The sequence below is a fragment of the Protopterus annectens genome, chromosome 1.part2, assembly GCF_019279795.1.
Source record: "Protopterus annectens isolate FY-2018-M chromosome 1.part2, PAN1.0, whole genome shotgun sequence".
NCBI classification, from domain to species: Eukaryota; Metazoa; Chordata; order Ceratodontiformes; family Protopteridae; genus Protopterus; species Protopterus annectens.
The window spans coordinates 1,225,353,779-1,225,371,893 of NC_056727.1; the positions used below are offsets into that span (position 1 = coordinate 1,225,353,779).

Here is an 18,115-nt window from a genome sequence, read left to right on the forward strand (position 1 = left end):
GTGCATGTACATCTGTGAGTGGCTACCTTACTGTGGTTCAGGGGCTTGTTATAGGTTCATAGGTAGGTACTAGGCTATCGGCCCTGGGGCATATACAAGCCCAGCCAAAAAGGTACCCTGGCTTTTGCCACCCAAGAAAATTATTTTCCTGTGCCACTGTTGAGCAGAGCCACAGAGGTGATCCCGGGGTGAATTTCCTCTTTCCCATCCAATCATCAATATTTTTCTTGAAGAGTGCTAACGAGGAGCTTTGTTTGATATAGATAGGTAGTTTTTTCTAGAGTATGGGAAGTCTCTGGGACAGGAATCTATCCCTCCGGCATGTTCTGTTTATTGTGGTGACAAGGTTTAGGTCCCTAGAGCGTGTAGCTTGGAGGGATTTGGATTTCTTTAAGTGGAGCATGTCCAACAGCTCTGGGTTTGACATAGCTTTGTATGTTAGGCAGAGATCACCTCTGAGTAGGCGATATGCGACGGAGTAAAGCTGGAGTTTTTTGAGACGGTCTGCGTAGGGCATCTGTTTGAGGCCGGTAATCCTCTTTGTGAGGTATTTCTGTGGTCTTTCCAGTTGTTGCAGATGTCTTGTGAGGTACATACCAAAAGGGGCATTGTACTCTATAATGGGTCTAATGAGTGATGAGTAGAGGGGAACAATGACCTCTTTTTTTCTGGATGAGAAACCTTTTGTGATGAGGTGTGCCATGTAGAAGGATTTCCTGACTACTGTGGCAATGTGATTATCATGTAACATTGGTACTAAATTTTATTTATTTATTGTTGACCGGGAAATTTTCAGCGGATGCCCGGGGAGAAACACTCCAGATGCATGTCTTTGGAATGTGGGAGGAAACTGAAGTACCCAGAGGAAACCCATGCAAACACAGTGAGGATATGCAGACTCCACATAGAAGGCACCCCAGTGACAATCGAACTGGAGAACCTCTTGCTGCGAGCCAACAACTTTAACCACTGCGCCTCCCCAGTCAGTGTGTGTGTGTGTGAACCATTGTGAGTGGCAACCTTGCTGTGGTGCAGGGGATTGTCATAATGTAACATTGGTACTAAATGCCAGTCAGTGTGTACCTTGGCATTTCAAGTCTTTTTAATGGCCTGAATGTAGTAACATTACACAGTGATCGTTAAATGGTGAATGGGTATCATGTATGATGTATGACAGAGAAGGCGGTGTGACGGCAATGTGGTCACACTTTTTGTATTCTCCTGGGTAGGGCCCCCAACTTGACACTTGCTGGGGGCCCAAAAATGCTCCGGCCTTGCTCCTGTCCCACTCCAGCCAGCTCCTGCTGGAGTGGGTCATTTGGATCACTAAAAGGGCTGTCTGTGCACAGGAGTTTCCCCTTCGTATTTCTATGTCAGGTGTGAACTCACATTTGTACATCATTATTTTATTTTTATTTTATTATACACATTTTTAATTGGGTAAATCCACTAGGCATAAAAGTTTCTCTTCAGTGGTGATTCACGTGCAGTATCTGGTTAAGTGACTTGTTCACAGTCATACTGAAGCAAATGGAAGATGATGGACTAGAACTCAGAACAAAAGCATGAAGTTTACAGCCATAACCTATGTTAACCTGCCACATTATCTCATCTTTTCCACAGGCACACTATACCTCTGCAGGTCTTACAGCATTTGCAAACTGTATGACATATGTTTCTGCTGAATGTAAGGTAGACCTTCAAGATAAATAAATGGGTGCGTGAATATATTAGGCTACATATACTAATTACTTGTTTCTTAAGACTAAGCAATCACTGCCTGAATGCTTTTCCATTTTGGGTCAAAACAGCCAAATACATGTTCAGTGAAGAATGTGGTTCTTGACAACAATGATGACAGTTTCCCTCTAAGCATTTGATTGGTTTTGATCTTTTGGTCTGATATCTAGGAAACTGACATGCCTCAAACAAGGAAAAGTATTTTCATCTAAAAGTTGATCAGCAAAATATGGACAATGTTCCATACGTAAGGTTCCAAAACCCAAAGTACCAGCAGTCCTAGGTATATAACCTCTGCAAAACTACTGCTGATTCACTGCCTTCCAGATTCCCTGGGGCACCAATCTGGCAGATTTTATTTATTTATTTTTCCTGACCTTGATGTCCAAATCATGTATATACTTGACATGTTGGTTGAACTAGACATCCAAGCTATATTTTAAGCTCCTCATAAAACTAGTCAAAAATCTATAAAAAGTGTTGTCCAATGTTTCAGCTTTAGCTTCGTCAGCAGCACTTAAAGTACTGCATTTCTTGTGCTGTGAGGGAATTTGCTGATTATGCCAGGTCAGCAGCAGAAAGGTTTGAAGGTAATGAGAGGCCACTGGCGTTGGATTGAAGATGCTATAGCTGCTGACTACTGTTTCTTTAAAATGTCTAGTAAATCTGCTCTGCTGAAATACACTGATTAACAACTTAGTAGAAGATGAATGTAATTAAACAAGAGAAATGTTATTTTTACAGATCCTTTAGTAAAGAACTTTCCCTAACTCAAGTATGCTGCTAACCTATATAAAACATAAATATTGTAATAATGTGTGTGTATATATATATGAATGTATAAGTGCACTGCACGCGCATGTGTGTGTATTTATATATATATACACACACACATATTGCACATACACCCCTTATTTATTGTGTCTTTGTATGCCTATTCTGTGTTTATTTTGCCATCTGATACAGGTTATGGCTGAAAAGTGTCCTTTAGCAGTCCACTTATATAATTAACAAATAAACAAAATAAATAATGTATTCTTGACATCACTAGAAGCCATCAAAGACTGATTTTTATACAGTACAAAAAATATATATATATACCGAATGGGTGGCTTGAAATGGTGGTCAGAACAGTTGTGTTCTCTTTAAATGTGGAAATGGAAAAAAAACACCAGTACTTGCAAGTAAACTGGAGATCTACACAAGAAATTAGCAGCCCTTTATATCACTAAGTAAGAATGACATAGAATTAACAAGTATAACTGTTTATTTATTAAATTTATTTTATAGGCACCCAGTTTTTTTTTTTGATTGTGGGACAGCAATGATCATGGACTGGAGAGTTGACTATGAAATGGCCAATGTTGTTTGACAGGGTTCATAGAGTAGTGAGTTTTTTCTTTAAGGAAGTGGTTATTAGTGATATACCACACTCCATATATGCAAATAGTATTATTTTACCTATGAGGGCTCTAACTCCCATGTAAACTAGGTACCCTATCCTAAGTTCTGAATGGTCATCACTTTATTAATGAGGCAAATGAGCCAACTTGGTAACAGGCTCCGCAGGCATCAACTCAGCTTCAAGGAGATGCCTGTGACATGGGAAATAAGTATGCAAAGATGAACAGAGGGCCTGTTCTGTGGAACGAGACTTTTAATGACCTACAGCCTAGAGAGGAAGACAACATGCACTGAAACAATGACAATAAAACAACAGCATATATAGTTGCTCATTTTATTCATTTGCCAGTGCCAACTTTACCTGCTTCAGACTCGTGGGAGTGCCAGAACCTATTCTGCTAAGGAATGGGCAAAAGAGGAGAACCAGTATTTATGGGTACAAGTGCACACACTGACACACACTTACTGGAAATTCCCAGCACCTCCTTATCAATTACTGGCCTGCATTTCTGATGTGGTAGAAGACCAAAGACCCTGGCAAAAACCAAAGAATCATATAAAAATCATTCCGGAGTGCCCTATAATTACAAAGTCTGTGATAAAGCAGTATGCATTCACCTGAAGACAGATGCCTCCAAGCATGGATATATTAATATTTCAGTTTACTGCTATTTATTTGTTCTTTCATACATAAAAGTTCAGTGCAAAAAATGATTAAAATGCCAAGCACTGATCCACTCCCAAGCCCATATTCTGTGATGTGGAAAATGAATTGTATGCAGACTTCTCACTGATTCTACCCATGTTTAAACAGACTCATGTAGCCATTCAGAGAGGGAGAGAGAAAGATATCATACTCAGGGTGTTTCTTGTCATTTGCAACAAAGACAAGACAAATGATATAAAAGCCCCGTCTAATAATGCCAAAGAGTCTGGGATTTCGGAGTTTCCTCTTCTCTTCAGCTTATCAGATAGCCACGTAAACAAGCACAGCAGTCCATTTCTTACATGTCCTGCAAAGGAGAATAATGATAATATCTCCAAGAATTTCATGCCAGAGTGAAACAGCAAATAAAAGTTAATGTGGTGGTTAAAGATTGGTATCACATTTTACAGCAGGCTGTGTTTCAGAGATAGCTAACTTGGCAGAAGGTCTCTGAATGTACACAAATATACAAGGCACATTAGCTTAGATGTGATAAGAAAAGAGCACAGTCCCAGATTAAACAGAAACTACTGCATGAACTCTGTCAAACCTAGAATATTATGAACGACATCGCTCACAAAGGAGAGCTCTTACTTGTGAGGGAAATGATCAGCAGCAAAATTTTAACACCTCATGTTTTTATACAATGCATACTGCTAATGTGACAGCCTTAGCAAGCAGGAGATCCACTCATTCCTTCTGCCATTACAAAGCTGGAGAAAATATCACTGATTTGTAACCACACTTTTCTATTTCCTTCTCCATAAACCAAGGTTTCCTGACCTTTCTGATAACCCAAACATGCCAATGCATTAATCTTATGGAGGAAAGCTAAGCAGTCAACTCAAAATAAAGGTAAAAGGTACTATTTCTACCTGCAGTCACCCTTTGTGAACAGGCAATACAATAGTAAAACTGCAAAAAGCATGCATGTTTTCACACCTATATACTATGCTACACATGTCTGTTGGTGACACCATTTTAGTGCTGTTTCAGCTGAAAAATGCAATGGTCTCTAACAAAATGCTGCCACAAAATGTATAACCTCAACCTTCTTGCCTGAGGGAGTTCACCTCTGCCTATGAGTCCACCCAACCAGCCCTACTGTAACTCACATGTTAGTTGAACTGAAGCTAGTTATGCTGCAAATGAAAGTTTTCTCTGCTGCATTCATGGTTTGTAACGTCCCCTTTAGATTCAGGAAGCATACACCTGTACTTATAGTTACCTATGTGATATCTCTATAGATGCCAAGGAAATGCTATTCATTTCAAACAAGTCACATTCCAAAATAACCCAGATCAGTATTATCTCTGGTCAAAGCAAAATAAACACTGTCAGCTTTTAAAAAGACCACAGTCTGAATGCAGGTCCAGTTAAGAACTCTTTTCTAATCTTTGAACTTCTTTTTAAGAATAACTATTATATTACAGCAGGAAATCTGAAAGCACCTAATAGCATCAAATAATTTAACAGACAACAAGGTGTAAGATGCCTCAGTCAAACAGGGGTAAACCACATTATTTGTACCTAAACTAGACAAAATAATATACTGGATGTCATCTGGGTTAATAATGTAATGCCTAGTTGTAAATGCACTAAACCCAGAACTAGAAAATTCCAATTATGTTAGTCTGGGCTGGGAGATACCAATAACAGCAAAGAAATCTCTTTATCCTACCATTATTTTTTTTACCTAGGCAACTATGATGTCATTTAAGTACTGAATACCTGGAACTTGTATACTATAGTGTTACCTTGCTAAATAGTTGGAGTTGTATCTAAACAAATGCTGAATGATTTCATAAATCTTCAGAAATCAATATGAAGTTGACCTCTATCACGTTAACTTGGGGGACTAGGCCTCTCCAAAAAATGATGAATATGAAGAAACATTACCAGAAGATGTTCAAAAAATTCTTAAATTCTGTGGGCAGAATTACAGTAACAGCTAATGTACAGGTGACAGCTAATGATACAGTAATGGAAATATTTACTAATGTTTTGTATGAGGAAGTCGGGAGTGGCAGAGAAGTACGTAAGAGTGGTACAGGATATGTACGAGGGTAGTGTGACAGTGGTGAGGACTGCAGTGGGAGTGACAGATCCATTTAAGGTGGAGGTGGGATTACATCAAGGATTAGCTCTGAGTCCTTTCTTATTTGCAGTGGTGATGGACAGGTTGACAGATGAGATCAGACAGGTGGCCCCGTGGACTATGATGTTTGCAGATGACATTGTGATCTGTAGTGAGAGTAGGAATCAGGTTGAGGAGACTCTGGAGAGGTGGAGATATGCTCTAGAGAGCAGAGGAATGAGGGTCAGCAGGGCTAAGACAGAATATATGTGTGTAAATGAGAGGGAGGGTAGAGGAATGGTGAGGATGCAGGGAGTAGAGTTGGTAAAGGTGGACGAGTTTAAGTACTTGGGATCAACAGTTCAGAGTAATGGTGAATGTGGAAGAGAGGTGAAGAAGAGAGTACAGGCAGGGTGGAATGGTTGGAGAAGAGTGTCAGGAGTGATTTGTGACAGACGGGTATCAGTAAGAGTGAAAGGGAAGGATTACAAAAGTGTAGTGAGACCAGCTATGTTATATGGGTTGGAGACAGTGGCATTGACAAAAAGGCAGGAGTCAGAGCTGGATGTGGCAGAGTTAAAGATGTTAAGATTAGGATGGATAGGATTAGGAATCAGTATATTAGAGGGTCAGCTCATGTTGGACAGTTTGGAGACAAAGCAAGAGAGACAAGATTGCATTGGTTTGGACACGTGCTGAGGAGGGATGATGGGTATATTGGGAAAAAGATGCTAAGGATGGAGCTGCCAGGTAAGAGGAATAGAGGAAGGCCTAAGATAAGGTTTATGGACGTGGTGAGAGAGGACATGCAGGCGGTTGGTGTGACAGAGCAAGATGCAGAGGATAGGAAGAAATGGAAAGAGATGATCCACTGTGGCGACCCCTAACAGGAAAAGCCGAAAGAGAATGATGATGATGATGATGTTTTGTATGTAGATACTTAGAAACAATAGAAGTTGAGCTTGTCCTTCCCACGTGCAATACCTGTGAACTGTATCCTTCCATTAACAACAACAGTGTAAAATCTATTCTTCAAAAAAATAAATAAATAAAAATTGTCTCTGCAGATGGGCCAGATGGCCTAAATGAATTTTTTAATAGATAAAGGACAGCCTAGTCTCATATCTTGAACATTTATTCCAATAAAACTTAGTTACTGAATATGTACTTGACATAGAGAAAAAAAAGGTTTTGTAGTTTTACGGCTGAAAATTATAGACCTATCAGCCTATCAAGCAGTATCAGGAAAAAAAACATACATGGGGAGCATTAATCCTGATGTTATTAATGCTCACACTGCATATGAATGCCAATCAACATAACCTTTGTGGTGGACATTCCTGTGTAACTAATCTTATAGCCTTCTGTACTTGTCTGATTGATGGTACAGATAATGGTATACCTGCAGAAATAATCTATTTGTCTCTGGCTTTGACATCATCTCACACCAGACAATTATCAATACCCTTACCAGTTTAAATGTAAATCACTATATAATGAAATGGAATAAAAACTGGATTACTGAAAGAACATGCATGGTTAAGGTGAAAAACAAACTGTCATCTGAGAAGTAAATATTTAAACATGTGCCCCAGGTATCAGTGTCATGACTTACTACTGATGACATTTTAATTAGACAGTTCCTGTCAAGGTAATACAAGAGACAGAGCACTGTAAAATTCAAACATACCTAAAGATGGTGTACTGTTGGGCTGTGGAGAACAAGCTGAAGCAACCCAACGCTCTGCACATATGGAAACGCACGGCCAAACCATTAACAATTTAAAACACCAGTGGCCAGCATAAAGAGTACATCATGCACTTGAAAAATGAAAATCAAGTATTATTCACATGAACGACTTTCAGAATTTGTTAATTAGAACACCAAGTATTACATTTAGAAGAGGGAGAAGTATTGGTGATATGATTATTCATGGGAAATTTGTTACCCGACAAGTATCAATTAGTAGATATGTCATGATTTTACATACCCCATTCAGAAGCACAAGGCCATGTGGCAAATGTAGTTGCAAGTATGTAGTACCATATTTTGAATGTATAAATGGTATAAAGTATAAGGCAAAAGATGTTCATAGCTGTGAGTCAGTGGAAATTGTATATGCCATTAGGTGCCCTTGTGGAAAATTCTTTGTGGGAGAAAGTAGGCGGGCTTTCAAAATCCGCTTACAGGAACATCTTAGAGACATAAGAAAAGGTAGACAAGAAAGACCAATTGCTTGCCATTTTCAGGATTTTCATCAAGGTGATGAAAGTGGATTAACTGCCACTATTGTGGATCAGGTAAAAAGTGTGAAGAAAAAGTTGTTATACAAGTAAACAGTTTTTATTCTGAAATATGAAATGCTGATTCTAGAGGGTTTGAACTTAGAATGTAGTTGGAAGGTTTTTATTTAGGTGAAACGATATTTAATTCATTGACATCAATTAAACATGATTAGATAATATATATATATATGTATATATATAAAAGTACTTCTTTATTTGTATTTGTTTTTTTTTACTCTGGAAAGGCTTTATGTCGAGGCACTAAGAGGATTTTGTGTTTTATTAAATAAGAGCTTTTTGGAGAAAATGTTGTCTCTTTTTGAAAAACAACGCCTTTTGGGATACCTGGCAGTGTGTGGTTGTTTTTTTACATCTTTTTGGACTGTTGCATTGGATTCTACAGAATGGCCCTGAATTGTTCTCAAACTGTTATCTGTCCGTCATAAAATTTTTGATTTTCTGGTAAATCATTGAGGATTACAGATAAGTCAATAATGCCAGACAGAGCTTCATAGAAATGATTTAGTCATAGTTGATAAGCATCATACATCAGAGAAGACAAGCTACTTTGGTAATATGACTGCACATATTTGGAATAAGTTGCTAATCTGGATAATAGAGTTGCCAAATTCAAACAAATGTAAACCCAGTTTGGACTAGTGATTAGCTGACCTGACACAAGAACCTTTGGAATGCAAATTTGTATATAATCTCTACTAGGTTCATTACAGATAATGGTATACCTGCAGAAATAATCTGTCTCAGGCTTTGACATCATCTCACACCAGGCAATTATCAATACCCTTATCAGTTTAAATGTAAATCACTATGTGTACATCTAGCAGTGAATAAATGATTGTTTTACAATATACACTCTTACTGAGCACAAGATGTAATGTGCTCACTGCAAATTAAATATAAATATTACAAAAAAAATGCCCTGAAAGTGAAGCTAAAACCAGGTAGTAGAGATCAAATACTTTTTTCCACAAGATCAGGACCTGTAACATTAAAAAGACTTTTAGATGCTGCAGAAAGCTGCAAACAACAACTAATTCAGGATCAAAACTGAAGACCAAGAGTTCTCAAAAGCTGGACATGTGCAGGTCTGTTTGGAGAGAAGTTTGGAATGGGTCACTGTGTGTAGTCCTAGAAACAACAGATTGAAACTGATGATAATGTCATGGGTAACAAAGGCAAATGCTTGCATTGAAAAAAATATAACATGTTTACAAAATTCCATGTTTGTTTTTACATAAGAACAAATTAAGGAACTCCATAAAAATGTGTACAATATCTCATGGGAAAGTTCAAACAGACATAATTAAAGAGATAGCTGAATGTTTCAGATTACAGGGTACAAACTTTACATAACTATAACATCGAAATGCTCATAAAATCAAAGAATTGTTAAGACAAAACATAATCATGCACTTCTAGTTATGGAACTCTAATTCTGGGCATTATGACATACATGAACTATTTACATATATCAACTATAACTACGTTCATAGTCCCTGTAATGTGTTTTTCTTTAATTTTACCAAAGTTCTGTAGGAAACAAAAAGATTAAAAAGCCAGGAAGTCTTAAATATGCAATTAATTTAAAACAGAAAAAAAATGAACAATATGTTCCTGCATCCCCCATCAGCTTGAAGAACTCTATAGCTTTTTGTGCAAAAAAAGGCAACTAAAATCAAACGCTATCAACAGGAACCTAGAACATTTACCAGCCAGGATGCTTCCAAGCTTGTCATCTGTATCAAAACACAGCACAATGTTAGGGAGTCTGAAATGTCTAAATTTCCAGGTTATCTGTTAAATGAACAAATGAGCAATTCTTTATTTATTTATTTTATTTTACATTTGTTAACCGGGCTAGTCCAGCTGGATATATTTCCATTTTCAGTGGAGGCCCGGGGAGAAAAGCTCCAGTAATAATAGAGAGATAATATAACACTTAAAAATAACCAGTACAAATTATACAAAGAAAGGATATTAAGAATACATAGTCACAAGTATTAATGAGAGGAAAAAACTAACATGTCCTATAGACATACAGAATTAGCTAGTCACTGTGCAGTAATGATATCTGAGATAAGATACAGTACATTCAGAGGAATTACATTACTAACATAGGTAGTTTAATTTACTAAAGATAAATACTACTTCTGGAGGGGTGAAGTAGTAAAGATTGGTATGAGGAGGCAGTACAGAGATAGTAGTAGAGAGAGCAGAGGAATTAGTCAGGGTTGCTACAGGGACATACCCAGTGAGTTTTAAGATGTTTTTTGAACCTTTGACAGACCTATTAATCTGATTTCTTACTAAAATAAAGCAAATTATAGGAATTTTAAATTCGACTAAAATAATAAATAACTTTAATATTAGTGTAATTTTATTAATTAAAATAAGGATGGTACAATAGTAACCATGTCAAAACTATTATTTCTGAATGTTTACTGCAATGAGATAAATATGAAGAAACCAGCAAGAGTTACATTTTAAAGGTATACAATCTCAGAACTGTTTTTTAGAAGTTGTATAACAGTAGAAGGCATGAAAACATATAGGATGTTCTTGCTGATCTTTTCAAAGGCCTTTCTTTCAAGCCGCATTTAAGTACAGAAACCACAACTTTAAAAATTTGAAACTAAGTTTTTTAAACTGGCAATGTTAACCCACAAAAACTCTCCTAGAAACTACTTTTTCTAACACAATTTTTCCAAAGGATTTGTCTGTCTCTTCTATGCCCACAACCATTGAGCCCTTTATTCTGCAATGCTCTGTTCATTCGTACATGCTTCCTAGCATCTAAAGACACGGACATGTGCCAAGAATCACAATCCACCCACTAACAAGTAAGGCTTTTCTTTTTATTCATATGTTATCCAGGTAAGCCCACTGGAAACAAGTGTCCTTTTCAGGAGCAACCCGGGAGCACTGTCTGTTTAAGTCTGATTGCCCAGAGTCACACAGTCGGCAAATGTAGTTAGAAGGAATCAAACCATGTACCCCTGACTCTGGGAAGTACATCATTAACAGAGTAGAGCCTTTATCCTCTGCACTAACTGCAAGTTAGCACATGATACACAACACTCAAATTTGTCATTATTTTGGCCAAGAAACATCATAATTCCCTGGAAAACTAAAAACACCCTTATATGGATTAACATGGCAGCAAAATAAATTAAATGTGATATTTACAGAATTCGGTCAAAAAAAGTAGTATTCACATGTTGGCATCAAAGATAACAAGAATTTTATAAAAAGCATGGTGTCCTACACTGCTGAGCTCAAAAAACCACCACAACATTCTAGTAATGAGTTATACATAAATGGGTGTGTTCCCTCTTTTAGGCGTTTGATTTAAAGAATATTATAATCCCAATATGCACTGAAAACTACTATTCTGTATACAGATGCTTAGTGAGATGTTTAATGAAAACATTTACTTTTTGAGTAATACAGAATGCAATCAAATAATTCTGCTTTAAAGAAACATGTTTTTTTTGATAAAGGAACAGTGAATGAAAAATATGGCATAAAACATTATATACAAATGTTTACATTTTAAGAAACAAACAGGCAAACCATCTTAAATGTCTAAGGTTTCAGATTACAATATTAATGTTATAAAACTGTTTAGGTCAATTTTTTACTGAGTTCATGAATAATTCTTCAGCTAGGAAATGATCTCAAAATATGTTTTAATTCAGAGTACTTTAATTTAGATTTTTTTGCCAGTCAGATTCTATTTATTCGCGTTTTACATATTTTTTAATAATTAGATCAGAGCAATTAGTATGCTTTGTAGGGCTAACAAATTTTTCTAATAAAAAAGTTTAAAGACTTGGAAGTATGTCTAATCAAAATTACTCTGGCTATATATATTCCACTTTTCTCCATATTTTATTAAAAAAAAAAGTTAAGAATATAAACAGGAGCTTTATGGCTCATACCAAATAGCACGAGCATTGATGAAACAGTACACTATGATCCCCCTCCCATTTCCCTTTTATAACTTAGCAAGGAATTCATAGTCAATTTGCACAGTACACAGTGTGCGGTTATTCAGGAAATGGCCATATGCAGTCTAGTAATGACTCATAGCCCCAGACTGCATTACGGTACAGTAAGTAGAAGGGAGTGGTAGAAAATGTATGCAAATGATTGCATAAGGACATGCAAAGGAAGGTGCACAGCCAAATGAGATAAGAATGTTATGCAAACTGTACAAGGTAAACACAGTCTCAATTCATAGTGATAATGGACAGCATTGATACACCAGTCTGAACCACAATACAAAAGAGCAAAGCACACCAAAAATATTGGAGTTGGAGACAGCATAAAGGCTTGGGATTACAGCAGTATCAGTAAGTCATCAGTTCCACCATTCAGGATTCATGCGCTTGAGAATATAGTGGGCTGGCAAGGCAAATGATACCAACAGATAATATTTCATGATTTCACATACCAGGAGATTACTGATAACTTCTGCGTGTAATCAGGGTAGTACACAGAGCTTTTTTTTTACATGTACTTTCCCATGTAGAACCTACAGGAATGCTTGGTCTTCCTATTTATCACAAGAGCACTTAAATCCATATATTATTCCTTGACTATTACAGGTGAAATAACCCTGTTCTTGAAACCTTTTACTATTAATGTTAGAAAAAGTTCCAACAATAAACTGACAAACTGTACAATTTCCACAAGGAAAAGTTCCCTTTAATAATAAATTTTGAGTATTCACAGTCATGGTTCTCTTAAAAGTCCCATGTACTATCATATTCCTAATGCTTCTTCCTTTCCTATATGAAAATGTTAGTCTTAGATTTTAGATTCTAAACCAAATTTTTAATAGTAAATGGTTTCAAGAACAGGGTTATTTCACCTGTAATAGTGAAGGAATAATATATGGGCATAAATGCCCTTGTGATAAATATTACATAGGTGAGAGTAAGAGAAATTTTTCTAGAAGACTTAAAGAACATGTGAGAGATATAAGAAAAACAAGTTACTTAACCCAGTAGCAGAACATTTTCCTGACTATCATAATGGGGACCCTGCGGGGTTACAGGCAACAATATTGGAACAATGTAAGAATGACTATTTGACACCAGAAGGGGTAAAATATAACTTAAGAAAAAGAGAGTCTATTTTTATTTTAAAATATAATTTATTGTGCCCTAGAGGCTTAAACAAAGAGTGTAACTGGAAATGTTTTTTTACAATATGCCTTTAAATGTTTTATTGTTTAGTTGGATAATTGTATCGGTGGTAATCTTTTTGCTATATAAAAAGGGTTCTGCTTGTATTGATAAAACGTACTCTGGAAAGGCTGTGGAAGCCGAGGCGCTAGAGAATCTGACTTGTCTTTTACTGTGTGGAGTTACTGGTGTTTTTATTAAAGAAGAAAGAAGAAAAAAATCTTTGCAGTTTCACTGGATTCATTGGCCTTTTGAAGTTTTCATTTTTTGTTTCCCTTCACCGAAATTGCCTTCAAAGACTCTACATGAATCTGTCCACAAGTTCAAAGGAAATACACAACAACATATATATGGAGACAACAACATATATATGGAGACACATTGGGTTGAATGATATAGCAAATCTACTTGTTGAGAAATTCAGCTCCAATTTTACCCCTCTCCTCAAACACCCCTCAAGATACCATAAATTATAACTCCTCTAACAATAGAAAACATGTCTCAATGCACTCTCCAAGACCAAAAACATTGCTTTGATGGGCCCCAGTAATATCCCAGGATGCCTCCTTAACAGTATGAAACACAACCTATCAGAACCACTAGCATCACTATTTATCCATAGCTTCCAGACAGGCTTTGGGCCAGGTGAACGGAGGACTGCAACCATCATCACTCTGCTCAAGAGCAGGTCATCTATTGACCTGGATAACTAAAGTAAGTCTGACTAGTCTCATTTGCAAAGCCATGGAAAGAATTATTGTGGAAATAATAAACAATGACATAGGAAACCTCACACACTGGATCCAACCCTGTTTGGTTCTATTAAGGGGAAGTCATTCCTACTCAACCTGGTGACTTCTTCTAAAAGGTCAATGGATGACAGTAAAACACTGCATACTACCTACCTTGATCTGACCAAGCCATTCAACACAACATCCCTACTCAGGCATTGTAGACAAACTCACAAAATGTAGTATAAACCTCTATGTCACCTGCTGGATAGCCAACTGGCTAACAGGCAAGACTCAAGAAATTAGTATAGGGGCGTTTACCTTTACAAATCCTTAAAACAATGATCAACACTCCTTTACAACAACTCGTACTCCCCCTATACGTACCTCTCAGCTGTCCAGAAATTAACAGAATGTCTTTGACTTTATTTCTTATTTTAGCACTGTGCCTCATAAAACGTTTGATTAGTCAGTCAGCAATACCAGAGATTACAGCTGCATACCTCTTATTGTTCAGAAAATGCATGTTAATGAAAAACATGTTGTTCTATTAACATTTTAACAGAATTAGAATAATATTTAAAAAATGTTCCATATTTTGGGCCTTTGTCCACCAACTATCTCTGGCTTTGCCCAGAATTCTTGATCAAAGAAGTTGAGAGGTATAACCCCAAACCATAACTGACTACACTATGAATTAGAATCCAATCTCAGAAAATACTACCCTTCTACGTTCTCCTTAAAGAATTAACTGCCAAAGAGGTAAGAAAATGCTTGAGAATCTGAATAAGAACAACAACAACCAAAAAGCTTACAGTATACCCCCACCATTCTGAAACTATTCACCAAACTGCTAGCTAACCCTTGACACATATTTTTAACTTAAAAATAATATCAGCAAAAGATATAATCTCAATTTACTCTCAATTTAAGCACTCCTTTATAATTCCCAACCCCCAAAAGCCCAATCCTGCCTACCTCCCTGATTTTCGCTCCAGCTCTATATTATGCCCTATTACCTAAGCAAAAACAGTCATATAATCTCAAAAAACATGGCTTCAGGAATATGCATAACACTATCAGTCATATACATAATCACAGATAAAATCATCTCTGCAAAACAAAATGGTTAAACCACATGGGCTCTTGTCACAGACTTCATCCGATTATTTAAAATATTAACCACCAAAACCTACAAGAGCAACGCTTACTCGATATTGGACATAACATTCTGGGCAGGTAACCTTACTTTTCCAGAAAGATACTTTCAGAGGAGGTTTCTCCCAGGGTTCAGTCCTTGGCCAAGTATTCTCAATATTTAGTAACGACATCAATACAGTCATCCCATACTCAAACAATACTCTATTATAACACTTCATAAAATTTTTTTTTTCTTCTTCTTTTCCCTTCTTATACCTAATCTGTACTTATTTCTGTCAAATTAATAACCTTTTTGATGTACCATACTTGCTCTAACATACACTTCCTCCATTTTCTTGTCACAATTTGTAAACACTTCTAAATTACTATATTTTCAGGACTGTATTTACATTGTATATCGTTTTTATGTTCATGTATAAATGACAGAAATTAATTTTTTTTTCAAATGACTGAAGGGGCAGACTGAGCTTGTCCAACTGGATCAATGCTTAAAACTAGCAAACAAATTCAGAAAGTAAGCAAACAAATATAAATTGAGCATAAATCTTACCAGCACTATATAGTCCATTTTTGACATTATATATAATCAGGGCAGCAGAAAGTACAAAGCTAGATAAGAACTGACAAATCCTTACCACCTGTCATCGTGTCTCATCTAACTTGTATGAGATGCAGTATCAAATGCTCCTATACAGACAAACCAAAATCACAAACTGGTCACTGTCACAGCTTAAGGATTAACTTAATGGAAGATACTTCTTGAACAAACTGGCATGTCTAACAGGTTAGTGGCCACAAATACTATGACTTTTGTGTGTGTGTATATAATGTACCTAGCCACAATAGGTGGTTTAAGGAAGATATAAAACTGTACATTCCGCAATCAGATAATACAGTTTCAATTTCCACTCAACAAACAGGTGTATACCATCAAAGCATAAACTGCAGCCCTGTCATAGCAAAATATGAGAGGCCATAAAAAATATAAGAGGCCAAAAAGTGTGCATAATGCCAGTGTTTGTGTTGTATGCATTACGCAACAATTTCAACTAATATTAAATGAGATTCAAAGCAAATGAGAGTTTGATAGCTGTTGCAATAAGGTATCAGAACTGAAATTACAACCTTAAAATGTTTAGCTGTAGTTCATGGCTGCACTTGAAACATTTAGTCATTCAAAGGCTGTTCAGTTCTGCTGTTAAGTTTGAGCATTACTGTTCCAAGTCACAAGCTATGTGGTATCTCAGGAAGAAAAATGCAAATACAGTTCCGAAAAGGATCCTATGTAAAAACGGTTGGAGCACCAAGATTTCTACAATCTGGGATTAAATTCCCAAAAGAGCACACAAATTCTTTGCCATCCAGTATTATGATTTTATAAGTGAGGCTTTCAGACTGCAATTAAAAAAAAGAAAAAAAAAAAAAAACGTGAGCAAGCAATATATCTCTAATACTAAAGTCAGCCTCACATCTGACAATTCCCCTGATAAAATCTGCCCAACATGGTTCTGCTAGAAAACTGATCTCTTAAAGAAAAGCCTTTAACATGGGTACAAGAATGCTGTACAGGATTTATTCCTGAAAACATAATTACATTCAACTTTCCAGCTGGCTCAAATGTCACTGTTTTATACACCTATAAACTGTGCACATAACACAAGGTTATTAACTGATATTACCATATTTTCATGGCTAGATGAAGAAGAATTTCTTTCCATATATTGTGAGGTATGATATACTGTTTAAATGAAGCAAGGCAAATGTCTTACCTGCAGACGTTTCTCTGAATTTTTCACTTGTCTTCTTCTTCCTCCACTTCCAAGGCTTGAAAATCTTGCCTAGTGAGGATAGCTTCCCCCTTCTTTTAAGCGATGGGGTGTGAGACCCTGGTGTCTGTTCTTCCGTGTTTGTCACTGAAGCCTTGTCTAATCCATCAACTGTTAAAACAAGCAAACAGAAGTGAGCAAGCAAAACAAGTGAATGCCACAATGCTTACATAACTAGTGTAGCTGCCCCCCACACTGCTAGTTTCTTTTTTAGCACATATTAAATAAGGCAATAGCAAAAATTACTAGACAAGAGCCTTCTGTAAATGAAATACAGAAAGACAGCCTCTATTAGCAGATGCCATGTTTAAATAGGGCACATGTAACATCGAGTTCCAGATTAACACAAACCCAAATATGTTTACAACCTGGTTGTTGTACACATATGAGTAAACATCTGACACTGTAGCTTGAAAGGCAAGATTGACATAGCTGAGCTCTCACTATATGTAACCATCCATCCATAACCACTTTTTCCCATTTTTTGCTGATGGGGTTAGGGTGTCATTTCAACAGTGACAATCATCTACGACCAGTTTTTAGACCACTGGCTGGCTCCTTAAAATGTATTGGAGGCTGAAATACAACTATTCTTAAGCAGCGTCCCACCATCTCCACAAATGATGCCACAATATAAGCATAAAATATGAGAATTTGACAACTAGTTCAGGAATTGGTGTTCAATGTGTGTCAGCACGGTGGAAAGTAGTAATGATAGCCCTACCTGATTTGGGGATGGCCTGCAATTCTCTCCTCAGGGTTTGCTCATACTGGTCAAAGCTCTGTCTACTCCTATACTACCCTCTTTTTGGCACAGTAGGTCTCCTATGCCCGACAACCTAACACATTAGAATCAAACCAACACCATTGTGGTACTGCTCAATGCTAGAAGCCTGAAAAAATAATGCCCGCATTACTAGCCCTCATGACCTTTGAAAACATCCACATTTGTATAGTTCTTGAAATTTGGT

The 18,115-nt window shown here is 36.8% G+C and overlaps 1 protein-coding gene across 2 annotated transcripts in view; it reads right to left on the bottom strand.

Annotated features, from left to right (window-relative positions):
* LOC122792307 (phosphatase and actin regulator 2-like) overlaps positions 1-18,115 on the bottom strand; it is a 1,188,181-nt gene that overhangs the window by 682,337 nt on the left and 487,729 nt on the right. For both annotated transcript variants that reach the window (XM_044060086.1, XM_044060087.1), the window contains exon 2: positions 17,088-17,255. In XM_044060086.1, the coding sequence (XP_043916021.1) occupies positions 17,088-17,255 (168 nt within the window). The remainder of the gene's footprint in view (positions 1-17,087; positions 17,256-18,115) is intronic.